The sequence below is a fragment of the Coregonus clupeaformis genome, chromosome 3 (genome assembly GCF_020615455.1).
Source record: "Coregonus clupeaformis isolate EN_2021a chromosome 3, ASM2061545v1, whole genome shotgun sequence".
NCBI lineage: Eukaryota > Metazoa > Chordata > Actinopteri > Salmoniformes > Salmonidae > Coregonus > Coregonus clupeaformis.
The window spans coordinates 27189678-27202973 of NC_059194.1; the positions used below are offsets into that span (position 1 = coordinate 27189678).

The 13296-nt window shown below is 47.3% G+C and overlaps 1 protein-coding gene across 1 annotated transcript in view; it reads right to left on the bottom strand.

Moving 5' to 3' along the window:
* drp2 (dystrophin related protein 2) overlaps window positions 1-13296 on the bottom strand; it is a 123749-nt gene that overhangs the window by 46641 nt on the left and 63812 nt on the right. Inside the window, exons 3-7 of the mRNA XM_041853035.2 lie at window positions 12859-13015; window positions 4786-4906; window positions 3848-3959; window positions 3412-3568; window positions 1469-1615 (exon numbers count right to left, since the gene is read on the bottom strand). Coding sequence (XP_041708969.1) covers window positions 1469-1615; window positions 3412-3568; window positions 3848-3959; window positions 4786-4906; window positions 12859-13015 — 694 coding nt within the window. The remainder of the gene's footprint in view (window positions 1-1468; window positions 1616-3411; window positions 3569-3847; window positions 3960-4785; window positions 4907-12858; window positions 13016-13296) is intronic.

Sequence of the window (13296 nt, forward strand, 5' to 3'; positions counted from 1 at the left end):
ACGAGCTGAGATGAGAAGTTAGCGTTATGGAGAGGAAAACATTACCATTGCTCAACGTACACACGGCTGTGCACACTGACTCGCCCAAACGAATATACAGGATGCACTCAAGCCTACACAGATTGCTTCAGACTAATTTGGAGCAGTTTGAATGCTGCACAGAGATGTCAGTGCCAACTCTGCAGCGTACTACTAGACTAACGGAGGTTCTCTCACCCACAGCAGAATTACTAAATTATTCAAGACCAAAAATATTAGAGAATCAGCCTTAAAAAAAATGCATTACATCTGTGTCACAGTAGAGAGAGCAGCAGCAGCATACAATGTTATTCAAATGACAGGGATTTAGCATTTAGCATCACATTAGTCAACAGGAGAATGAGGGGAGGAGGAGAGAGAGAGGGAGAGAGAGAGAGGGGGAGCATTCAATGTGTTGCTGTGTTTTTACTTTGGCAATGGAAGACAGACTAATCACTGAATGTAATTATTGAATTGAGAGAGAGAGAGAGTAAGAGAAAGGAGAAAGAGAGAGCGAGAGAGATGGGGAGAGAGAGAGAGAGAGAGATGGAGAGAGAGCGAGATAGAGAGAGAGAGAGAGAGAGAGAGAGAGAGAGAGAGAGAGAGAGAGAGAGAGAGAGAGAGAGAGAGAGAGAGAGAGAGAGAGAGAGAGAGAGAGAGAGAGAGAAAAGCCTTCTTTTCTTATCAGAGCCCTTGCCTTATTTGCTGATTCCTGGCATCCTCACCACTTTCCCCTCAGAACAATCCAATAGGTTTCACTCTGGAGACAAAAGGCATCATTTGTTGCAGCCTGTCTAAAATGATGCACTCACAAGAGAGGCCAAGGCAAAGCTCCAGCTAAGCCTAAACCACACACTGTTGTAGCCTCACACTATACTACTGAGCCATACTGGAAGAAACTCGGTCAGAAACTCGGTCAGATGGTATTTGATTTTTGATGATTTTGATATTGATATTTGTACTGCACTGTTGAGGAGAGCTTGCTAGTAAGCATTTCTTTTTTTGTAAGACTGTATTTTTCTTCCAATACAAAAGCATACATAGACAAAGACAATAGACAACTTAACATTTACGTACATTAATTTCTACAAACATTAATGACATCCCACTTGCTCAGACCCACATGTTCCCATTTGAGATGTCCACAGATGAAGAGAGCCATGGAAGATCAGGTTATTAAAGGAGGAGTGGTTGTGTGGAGGTTGAAGAGATGTTGTGGGAAGGTTGAGGTTGTGCAATGACCACAGATGTGAAGTGAAGTCAATCATATAACACGTTACGAGCGACGGAAGATGGTTGTATGGACGGTTGTGTTGTATGGACGGAAAGTGGTGGTGGGAAGGTTATGGGGAGGTTGAGGGAGGTGGTTGTGGGGAGTTTGTGGCAAGGTTATGGGGAGGTTGAGGGAGGTGGTTGTGGAGAGGTTGTGCGGAGGTTCAGGTCCAGTTACCAGCAGTAGTTTCCAGCGGCTGTTGAGGTGCTCCAGGGAGCGGCCGTTGTCCATGGACAAATGGACGTCAGAAATGGCCAGCTCATGAGCCAGGTCATTGATGTGCTTCATGCCTTCCTTCACCTGAGTTAGCTCCTCCTTAAACAACTGGAGGAGAGAGGGAGGGAGAGAGGGAGGGGGGAGGGAAGGAGAGAGATGTAGAAGGAGAAAAGAGAAGGAAGGGGAAATGAGAGAAAGGAAGATGAGGGAGAAAGAGAGCAAATAAGAAAGCGGGAAAGGGAGGAAATAGAGAGAGAATTAGAGAGGGAGAGGCACATAGACAGACACACACATGGTACATGGTAGTGGCAGGGTTCAGGCCAACTCCATTTCAACTCAGTCAATTATAGAAATCAATTGAAACTTGGTTCATAACATTCATCAAATAATAAAAAATTAACAATGCATGCCCAATCCCTTTCCTCCATTGACTGAGTTTAATGGCATTAGACTCACTCTGTTGTATGGCTGTGTGGACTGTGGACCTGTACTGGAGCTGCTGCCCGCACAAACACCATCACCATGGGAGAGATACAACAGGGACCCTTCATGGCTTACGCAACTTAAGAGTCAGATCAACCCAGCCCAAACAGCACTAATGATCTAAGGGGTGTGTGTGTGCGCACAGTGCTGCAGATTTATCTAGCTAATGGAGTCTGTGATGCAGCCTCATGACAAAAACATGAGATAAGAGAGCGAGAGAGCGAGAGCGCGAGAGAGAGCGTGTGTGTGTATGTGTGTGTACTGCCCTGGAGACATAGAAAAATTAGGAACATGTGCTGGCACTGACAGCAAGGCAAACATTGGCATGATCATAGTGACTAAACAACTAAACAAATGACTGGCTGGGGATTCAACGTCAGCCAATCAACTGAGGGAACTCTGTCATATCAACATGTCACTGGCTATTGACTTAATGCACTGGTTGCTGTTGTTGGCTCAATTGGCTGTCCGTTTGGGATAATTAATGTAGCAGAAGGATAGAAACTAACACTTTCTCTGAAACAAATGAATTGTGCACATAAATACACAGAAACACACTGAGTGTGACATTTATGTTGGCAAAGGAGCACAGATTTGTGGGTGGGAAAGGCTACCATAAACCTCATTACAATCAGGCAAGGTCATTCAATGTGAAACTTTTCTTGTGAAATGTGTTATAAGGAGGTTAATATTTAACGACAGTTTATTAAACTAAACGATGCACAGTTAACTCCTTACAACACACATCGTTGGGAAGAAAAGTTTCTAATTAAGTTTCATACTGCTAAATTCTAATGAGGTTTACAGTATATTTTGCACAGGTCTATGCCCTTTCAAATTTATTTAAAGTGCATTTAACAAAACAGTAAAACATTATATATATATTATAATTTAATTTTGCTACTGCAAAATACAGTGTCTTATAAGCCCATGTGGCACACACATCCTGAAGACGCAAGACATAGACACTAATAAGATCAGAATAAAATCATGCAAAATCAAATCATGTTGCCCAGAAACACTTAAACCACACTGAGTCAATAATAACAGAAACAAAGCTAAGAGAGCAGAGAGATAGAGAGACAGATCTTCCATAATTACTGTGAAATAACAGCCATCTAGCCAGCAGAGTGGAGGAGCCTCTTCACAGCTAACAGATTGGTGAGTGTAGCTAGAGGGAATCTTCTAGGCAGTTTTCTTATAAATAACTTCACAGCATTGTCTCCATATCTAATCAATAAAGCTGGATGTATTCATGTTTCAGGCACTATTTAATCTGTGTCGATTCCACAGGTATTTTATATTTGAAATCATTTCTGGGGGCTAAATGAAATCTGATATCCACACACACACACAAACACAGCTTTGTATTTGAAGCAGACAGCTTGCTTAATATTTGAGACACACACATACATACTTACCTTGGTGGCATCGATGTGGTCCTGCAGTGAGTCAATGAAGAGGTCCCCTACAGGCTCCCATGCGTCCCGGACCCCCTCAGCCTGCTCTAGGGCCACCGCCAGCTCCTCCATGGCTGCCTGGGTCTGCAGCAGGCGCTCCAGGGTCCGCTCCATGTGCCTTGGACACAGACTATACTTTAACTTCTACAGTTGTTTTATACAATGTCATATCCAGTTTTACCACTAACCCAATACATCACCCTAATACCTGAGCAATACACCAACCCTGACCTTATTTCGGCCATAGCATTTTCCTTGAACTTACAGGTGGTGCATGTTGCTGACAAAATAAAGACCCAATGAAATTTGAGTACAGGCAGGGTAAAAACATCTCTAGCCAATCAAAAACCCAGAATCATGGGTGTGTTGTGGAGTGGGCCTGTGCCGCATATCTGACCTGTGTCGGTCCACGCAGCGGGCAGTCAGCTTCTCCCACAGGTCACTGGCCACGTTGGCCTGCTTCCACACTGAGCGACTCACGTTCAGGATCCGCTTCCTCGGAGACACTTCTGGAGGGGGAGGAGGGAATGAAGAGGGGGGAGAAGGAGAACAGGGTGAGGGTTTGGGCAGGCAGGCAGAGAGAGTGTTAACCCCAATGTGTGCAAACATCAGTAGAAAGAAACTGTGGGATGGGGGAAACTGTGAGAAATATATTGTTGGGAGCAGAGAAACAGGGAGAGTTCGCCCCCATCTTTTCCCCATGCGTGCCACCAGTGGTGGAGAGCAAGAGGATGCTGGATGGGGGAGGGAAAGAGAGAGGGGGGCAGAAACAGCCTAGCATGCTGCATTATTGATTTGACCAGATGGTGTGAACTGGGCTAATTGGTCCCGACCCAACTGCTCTCCCCAAACATACATTATCTGATCCACTCTGATACAGCAAGACAGGTAGCTGCTAATCAGACCTAATGGTGGATACACACCTGCTGGAGATCAACTTACTGAACTCCCTATCTCTCTCTGTTCTCAATGCTCAGGTCTGGTTTTGGTGTGTGTAGCAGGGTGGGGTGGTATGGGGCAGATTGGCATTTACAGATGTAGGATCTTAATTTGATCGCTCTTTTGTTGGTGACTCTTTTGTTGCAAACTTGTAGTGTATTCAGGTTTAAAAAGGCTTCTAAAGTTTGTACTTTCCACTTTAAAATGTCAGACTTGATTTGCCCTAACAAAAATTGTATCAATCCCTACAAAACATTTCCATTAATTATAATCCACATAATAATTTACATTTCCTGTTGCTGCAGGATTATTTTCCTGGTGTAGCAAACTGGCTCAAATTAAGATCCTACATATGTATGTTGGCGTTTGGCATAGGGTTGGGGTGGGTGGGCAGACCTTTTCCGTCGGGCAGCGTCTCCTCGGGCTCCTGGAATGGGTGCTGTGCCAAGAAGACCTGAGCAGACTCCAGCACAGAGTAGATGAAGGGCCCCCGAGACTTGACATCCTCCATGAAGACCTGGAGACAGACAGGACAGGAGCCCACAGAGAGATGAAAGCATGGTTCAATCACATACATACAACATGCATGGGCTCATTATAACACATACTGTACATGATACACACACACACACACACACACATTAATTTGCATACATGAACACACACAGTGAGGAGCCACTGGCAGGGCCACATAGGACTGCCTAGCTGTCTGTCTGTACTATACCGTCTCTGTACTGAACTGCCTGGGTGCCATTTAGGACCCTCACAGAGAATCCTGTGGGCACTATGGACCGCTAGTGTCAACCAGCCTCTCTCGTCCTCAATAGCTAATCTCCATTCACTACTCAATTTACGTTAGGTAAAAACTTTAGCCTATATATTAGTACGTTCTTCTAAAATAGACTACATTTTCTTCATCTCATGTTTCTTTAGACCTGTCTAAAATAAATAATGGATTTATTGTGATGGGGTAGGCTATATTAAATGTTATTAGACTTTTTAAAATGTAAATGTTCCAAAGGTCTGCATCAGTGACTTGTAGGCTATGCTTAGAAGCCAGGAGATGCTAAACGTGTTTATGTTAATAAACGGTCAATTATGGTGAGACCGCAGTTATTTGCTTGACAATCACCAGCTGACAACATCTCATGACCGCCACCCCTAGTTATGACTCCTTTTGGTTTCCATAAAAAGCAGGAAAAATGCTTCCCATCTGTGTTAGGCTAAGTGAATAACGTGATGTGCCTCCACCTGTAATATTTGATTTTGATTTATAAGGGCGGGGTCAAGTTTACAGTTGAAGCGGCTTCACTCAACTCTGCCGCACGCACCACCACTACTTAGTTTAGTTAGCTTCTTAGCTAGCTGTAAAAAGCGTTAGTGTTATTTAACCTTAGCCTATTTAGCTAGCTCGAACCAGCTAATCTGCCACTGCCATGATGGATATCAGAAATTGGCTTCACCAAGGTAGTTCTCCAGTGTAAGGTGCTGGTCGATTCAGGCGCAGCTGGGAACTTTATGGACAGGTCATTTGCACATAGTCTAGGCATTACATTGGTTCCCCTATCCATTCCACTCCCCATCAGAGCACTTGACAGTCGACCATTAGGGTCCGGTTTCGTTAGGGAAGTTACAGCACCAGTCACTATGGTTATACACGAGACTCATCGAGAGCAAGTCACTTTTTTTATTATTGAGTCTCCTGATTTCCCTATTGTGTTAGGTCTTCCCTGGTTAGCACCACACAACCCCACCATTTCATGGCCGCAAAGGGTTCTCACGGGGTGGTCGTGAGAAGTCAGGGTAGGTGTCTAGGTGTTTCCGTTGGTGCAACCACGGTGAAAAGTCCAGACACTACCTCCACCGTGTGCATTCCCCTCAAATACCTCGATTTGGCGCACGCGTTTTCCAAAATGCAGGCGACCAAATTACCACCTCATTGGGCGGGGGATTGCGTGATAAACCTCTGGTTAAACGCTGTGCCTCCCAGGAGTCATGTGTATCCCCTGTCGCAGGCTGAAACGGAGGCTATGGAGACATACGTCTCCGGGTCCCTGCGCCAGGGGTTCATATGTCCCTCCACTTCGCCCAACTCCTCAAGTTTATTTTTTGTGAAGAAGAAAGACTGAGGTCTGCGCCCTTGCATTGATTACCGAGCACTGAACAAGGGGACAATACGTTATAGTTATCCTCTACCCCTCATTCCATCTGTGATCGAGTCAATGCATTGGGCGCGCTTCTTCACAAAATTAGATCTCCGGAGTGCGTACAACCTGGTGCGTGTCCGAGAGGGGACGAGTGGAAGACAGCATTCAGCACAACCACAGGGCATTATGCATACCTGGTGATGCCTTACGGTTTGATGAATGCTCCATCCGTCTTCCAGTCCTTTGTGAACGAGGTGTTTCAGGACATGCTTGGTCGCGGTGTAGTGGTCTACATGGATGACATTCTGGTGTATTCCGCTACGTGCGCCGAGCATGTGTCCCTGGTTCGCAAAGTGCTGGCCCAACTGTTGGAACATGACCTTTATGCCAAAGCAGAAAAGTGTCTGTTTTTCCAGCAGTCCGTGTCCTTCCTCGAATACCACATTACCACCTCAGGTGTGGAGATGGAGGGAGATCGCATTTCAGCCGTGCGTAATTGGCCGACTCCAACCACAGTTAAGGAGGTGCAGTGCTTTATTGGCTTTGCCAACTACTATCGGAGGTTTATCCGGAGCTTTGGCAAGGTCGCAGCTCCCATCGCATCTCTGTTGAAGGGTGGGCCGTCCCAGCTCCGCTGGTCTGCTGAGGCTGACACGGCCTTCAGTAACCTGAGGGTTCTGTTCACCTCAGCCCCGGTACTGGCCCATCCTGATCCATCACTACCGTTCGTAGTGGAGGTGGATGCGTCCGAGGTAGGGATAGGCGCTGTCCTATCTCAACGCTCGGGCACGCCACCCAAGCTCCGCCCCTGTGCCTTCTTCTCCAAGAAGCTCAGCCCGGCGGAGCAGAACTACGACGTTGGTGATTGGGAACTGTTGGCTGTTGTCCGAGCCCTGACCGTGTGGAGGCACTGGCTCGAGGGGGCGAAACACCCTTTCCTCGTCTGGACAGACCACCGTAACCTGGAGTACATCTGGGCAGTGAGGAGGCTGAACCCTCGCCAGGCCAGGTGGGCCCTATTCTTCACCCAGTTTGATTTTACACTATCTTACATCCCGGGTACGAAGAACGTGAAGGCAGACGCACTGTCTGTATGACACAGAGGAGAGGCCCATAGACAACACCCCCATACTCCCGGCCTCCTGCATTGTGGCGCCGGTAGTATGGGCGATGGACGCGGACATAGAGTGGGTGTTACGCACAGAGCCATCTCCACCTCAGTGTCAAGCTGGGCTGCAGTAGGTGCCTTCTCTTGTCTGCTTTTCCAAAGCCTGCCGCCTCCTTCCTCTGCCCGGTCTTCCCACGGCCCTGCAGACTGCGGAGGCCCTGTTTACACATGTCTTCCGGCACAACGGGGTGCCAGAGGACATAGTGTCTGACCGGGGTCCCCAGTTCACATCTAGGGTCTGGAAGGCGTTCATGGAACGTCTGGGAGTCTCGGTCAGCCTGACCTCTGGTTTTCACCCCAAGTCTAATGGGCAGGTGGAACGGGTGAATCAAGATGTGGGTAGGTTCCTGCGGTCCTACTGCCAGGACCGGCCAGGGGAGTGGTCGGTGTTCTTGCCATGGGCCGAATATGCCCAGAACTTTCTCCGCCACTCCTCCACTAACCTAACGCCATTTCAATGTGTTTTAGGTTATCAGCCGGTTCTGGCACCATGGCATCAGAGCCAGACCGAGGCTCCTGCGGTGGATGACTGGTTTCGGCGCACGGAGGAGACGTGGAACGATGCTCATGTCCACCTCCAACGTGCTGTGCATCGCCACAAGGCCAACGCTGACCGCCACCGCAGTGAGGATCCGGTCTTTGTACCGGGTGATCGGGTCTGGCTCTTGGCCCGGAATCTGCCCCTCCGCCTGCCCTGCCGGAAGCTGAGCCTGCAGTTTGTGGGGCCGTTCAAAGTTCAAGGCCCCTCGTTCCATGTGTCTGTCCTCAGGCCGGTGGTGGTTGGTCCGCTCCAGGAGTCTGAGGTGCGGGAGGTCCCTCCGCCCCCTCTGGACATCGAGGGGGCCCCGGTGTACACCCTGTCCGTTCCATCCTGGATTTGAGGTGTCGAGCGGGGGGCCTTCAGTACCTCGTGGAGTGGGAGGGGTACGGTCCGGAGGAGTGGTGCTGGGTCCCGGTGAGGGATATCCTCGATCCCTCCCTGTTGCGGGATTTCCACTGTCGCCATCCGGCTCGCCCTGCTCCGCGTCCTCCTGGTCGTCCCTGAGGCCGGTGTCGGTGCGCTGCTGGAGCTGTGCGTCAAGGGGGGGGTACTGTCACAACTTCCTCTGAGGCTGCCTCCTCTCCTTGTTCGGGCAGGCTTCGGCGTTCGTCGTCACCGGCCTTCTAGCCACTGCCGCTCCTCATCTCTTCATTCCATTTGTTTTGTCTTGTTTATTACACACACCTGGTTCATATCCCCTCATCAGTACCTGTTTAAGTGTTCCCTCTCCCCCCTTGTCTTTGTGTGTGATTGTTTATTGTGGAGGAAAGAGAAGCTTGGTGGAGCTCCGTGTATTTTGTATCGCCGGGAATATTCCCTGTGTGCCTTGTATTTTCCAGTGCGCCTGATTTGCGCACTAGAGTGTTTTTATGCATTACTGCGTAACTCTGTGGTTCAGAATAAATCCTGTTATTCTGTGATTTACCCTCCTGTGCCTGACTCCTTCAAAATCACCTCATCACACATATACTAAATAATATGTGTGAAATTACTTTTGATTTAGAATGGACCATTATCATGCACCTGTCTCAGAACAAGGGCATTGGAAGAAAATACAGGTCATCTTTGCACTTAAATAGCGAATGGAGGACGCCTTTCACGTCGATCATTTTCATGCCAGCCAGGTAGGCTATAATCCTGTTGTAAAGCGAAGCAATTTGCTTAATATTAGGAAAGCTGATAAATAAATACAGTAGGCCTAGTCTATAGAAATCTGATGGGATCCTCCTCTTTTTAATAGAAGCCATCAAAACTTCTCATGCAATTGCATAGCCTATAGAACTGTTGCGCTCATGGGCTCTCATGAAGTGTTTGATTTTGGAGAAAAAAAATCTTTGATGTCAGAGTGATGAGTACCAGGCAGTTAGCAAGTTTGGTAGGCTACTAATGACCATGAGCAGCATCAGATCTTGGAGAAGCCTAGTTACCGTGACTAAACGGTCACATGGAATTTGAATGTGGTCATGACCCGTGACTGCCGGTGTGGTGGTAATATGGTCACCATTTTTTATTTAACTAGGCAAGTCAGTTAAGAACAAATTCTTATTTACAATGACGGCCTACGCTGGCCAAACCCAGATGACGCTGGGCCAATTGTGCGCGCCACCCTATGGGACTCCCAATCACGGCCGGTTGTGATACAGCCTGGAATCGAACCAGCGGGTCTGTAGTGACGCATCAAGCACTGAGATGCAGTGCCTTAGACCACTGCGCCACTCGGGAGCCCTAGTAATACCTAACCACTTCAGTGGCTTTCCATAGCTCCCCTACACACACCACAGCGAGCACTGTCCATTGTGCTGACACAGCGCAGAGAAGATACAGATTTTGCGCCAACCTGTCACTCAATCATTTGAACTTTTTTGCTATTTTTATATAGGGACATAAAACTAAAACCGAGGAGGCACAAGTTTCAACTGAGCCCCCTTTTGCCCCCTCGTGGAGCCGGGCCCGGGTTTCCCCCGTGGTGAGTGACGCAGTGGCAACTGTCTTTCAGTGGCTATTAAACCCCATGACTACAGCCAGTCACTCCCTGATAACACCAGCCTCCCTCCTCACTGTCTGAATTAAATATGGAGCCCCACTGAACTGGCATATACCACTGATGCTAAGCAAACATGCAGAAATGTGTTCTGTGCAGGAGCTGCGGTTTCTGATAAGATTTCCTGGTGAGGTTACTAAGAAACTCAGACTTTAACCCACTTGTTTCTTTTTCTGAGGGAACAGTTGGTACCCGGAGTGGGATTGCGGGTTTGCATCCCTCCCTTAGGCCTCCGCTGCGTTAAAACTTTAATTCCAGCTAAATTTCACACTGAGGGGCTCCGTCTTTGGCTAAAGGAACATTAAATATAAAGACTTCAGCTCCAATTAGGCTACATTATGCAGGATGGAGGAGGAAGAGTCAGAGAAGGAAATGGTTTCATTGCTCCTTCCAAACATGTTGACGGCCGCTCATTTATGTCTGGGGCCCCCAGAGACCCCATTACACTGAGCTTTCTCAAAACGCATGGCGCTTGTAACGCCAGGGTAGGGGGTTTGACTCCAGGGACCACCCATATGTAAAATGTATGTACGCATGACTGTAAGTCGCTTTGGATAAAATCGTCTGCTAAATGACATATATTATAATAATTATAGTTATTTCATCCTCCTCTCTTTTCTCTGGATGAATAGATTCTGCACTACACTCATATGTATAGACCGCTACACACACACATACTTATAGAGTGATGCCCACGCACGCACACACACACATGCATGCGCACACACACAAACTGAAAGGGACACATCCCCACGCACTGAACCACTGCAGAATAAATCCACGTAAGATCAATAACTCACATTTCTTAAAACCCTGTAATTCTCCACAGAAAACTCCATACGATTTCCCTCTCCACTTTGTCTGAAAAGTTTTAGAGCAACGTCACGCTTGGGGAGTGGGAGCTCCTTAGATAGATTATAAAGGAAGACTGCATTAAAAATGGGGACGTAGAGAAAATAAAAGGGATGGTGGGAGGAAAGGGGTGAGGAAGGAGGAGGGTGGAGAGTAGAGGAGGGGAGGGGAGCTATAGTGATTTTAGCAGGTACATGCTAAGTAACAAAATCTGTAGTATGGGAGGGAGGGAGGGAGGGAGGGAGGAAACAGCACAGTGGGCTATAATCTCTTAGCAGGAGAGAGAGAGAGAGAGAGAGAGAGAGAGAGAGAGAGAGAGAGAGAGAGAGAGAGAGAGAGAGAGAGAGAGAGAGAGAGAGAGAGAGAGAGAGAGAGAGAGAGAGAGAGAGATGGTGTGTGACTGTATGGTTTTTGTCCTGTTATTTGGTAAGCTGATTTCACAGCGGCAGTCAGTGGCGGTGGAGGGGGGAGGAGGGGGAGGTGCGGACCACTCTCACTGTCAATACGGCTCTCTCCCCTCAGAGACACACTGCACAAACTGACAGCACAGAAAATTGGAACGTAGGTGGAAAGAGCATTCTGCTGTAGTACAGGACCAATTATGGTCCGTGTGCATGTGCGTGTGCGTATCTGCCTTCCTGCCTGCCTGTTTGTGTTTGTGGAACATATCATACCAAATGGAGTTGTGTTTACTGGGAAATTTATAAAAAACCCAGGAACCATTGCAAGGAAGGATTTTCTCAATGTTCTACCACAGAAGAAGGAGGAGTGCAGAACAAGACCCTGAATTTGAGAGACTCTATCTCTCCCCCTCTTATATTCTACACCCGGCATCTGCTTGCATGGCTCCACTACTCTCAGCTTTCAACCAGTTGAATTCCCCTCTCCATCAACACAGATCAGCCGGGGCTTTTTAACATGTCAAATAAAAATATTTCAGCTGAACCACTCCTCTTACTCAACGACAGTTCAGGGTATCTTTATAGATTCTCCACTGGGTGGTTTTAACACACACCATGGCGATCTTGTTGCCTCAGATCTCTCCTGCAGATAACAGCCAGAGTCGTTATTTTGATAGATGGCCAAATTAAGAGAGCCTCAAATCGAAGTGGTTACTAATTGAAAGTAGATAAATCCCTGTGGAGGGATTAAGTATGTACTACTCTCAAAGTGCTTTCTTCCCTCTATCCTTAATGTTACCAATGGGCTAACCTTAAACTAAGATTAGTGTCAAAGCACTGAAACATAACCTAGTGGCCCTATTCATTCCAAACAGGTAACTAAGGAGTTTCTAGGGAGAGACAAAGTGATCCTGGTTTGTGCTGTGAAGGTGCCTTTGGATTTGTTTGATCAATACAAGTCAACTGGAAGGTAACACAAACACACATTCCTGCAGCTCGGCATGAATGATGGGCTCCACTCAAGCAATTTATAACTATAGTTCACTGTAATTACTGTGTATCTGCCTATAGTAAATTCATTCAATCCCACTTTCTATAGAAGCCATTGAGAATGGAACCAAAGGACCATAGTTGAATGTTCCTTAGTGCCACAGAAAAAACTTGGAATAAAATACAGTTTTGTTGCCTACAGGAGGGTAGCTCTCCAGGAACAGAGATGGAGAGCCCTGCTTTACAAGAACATCCTAATTATTACCTACCAGTTTGGCTTGTTTGAGTGTTTGTGTGATGTAGCTTTTGAAAGGGGCCCAACACAGTACCTGGTGGAACTCCCTCTGGTGTTGGACAGCCCCCACGTCGCCCCCTATGGGCAGCTGCTCCGACAGTTCCTCGTCCTTGGCTGTCAGCCATTCTATGATCTCCTGTAGGGAGAGCTGCAGCTTCCCACTGTTGTCTGAGAACGCCTCAAGCCGCACCCTGCGGACACACAGACAGACAGACAGACACACAGACAGACAGACAGACACAGACATATAATAACCACAGTTAGGCGATGGCTGCTCATGATACCCAATACATCTACCAACATTTGTGACATTTGGTGACATTTGTAAACTGCCGTCACACAACCCCCAGTATCAACTGAGTATCACTTGATGTAACAGATGCACCTTTAAAAACATGACAACAGACAAACTGTATAAGATGGTGAAGGAACGTATGGGATATTCAATCAGTATAAGTAAAAAGTATGTGTC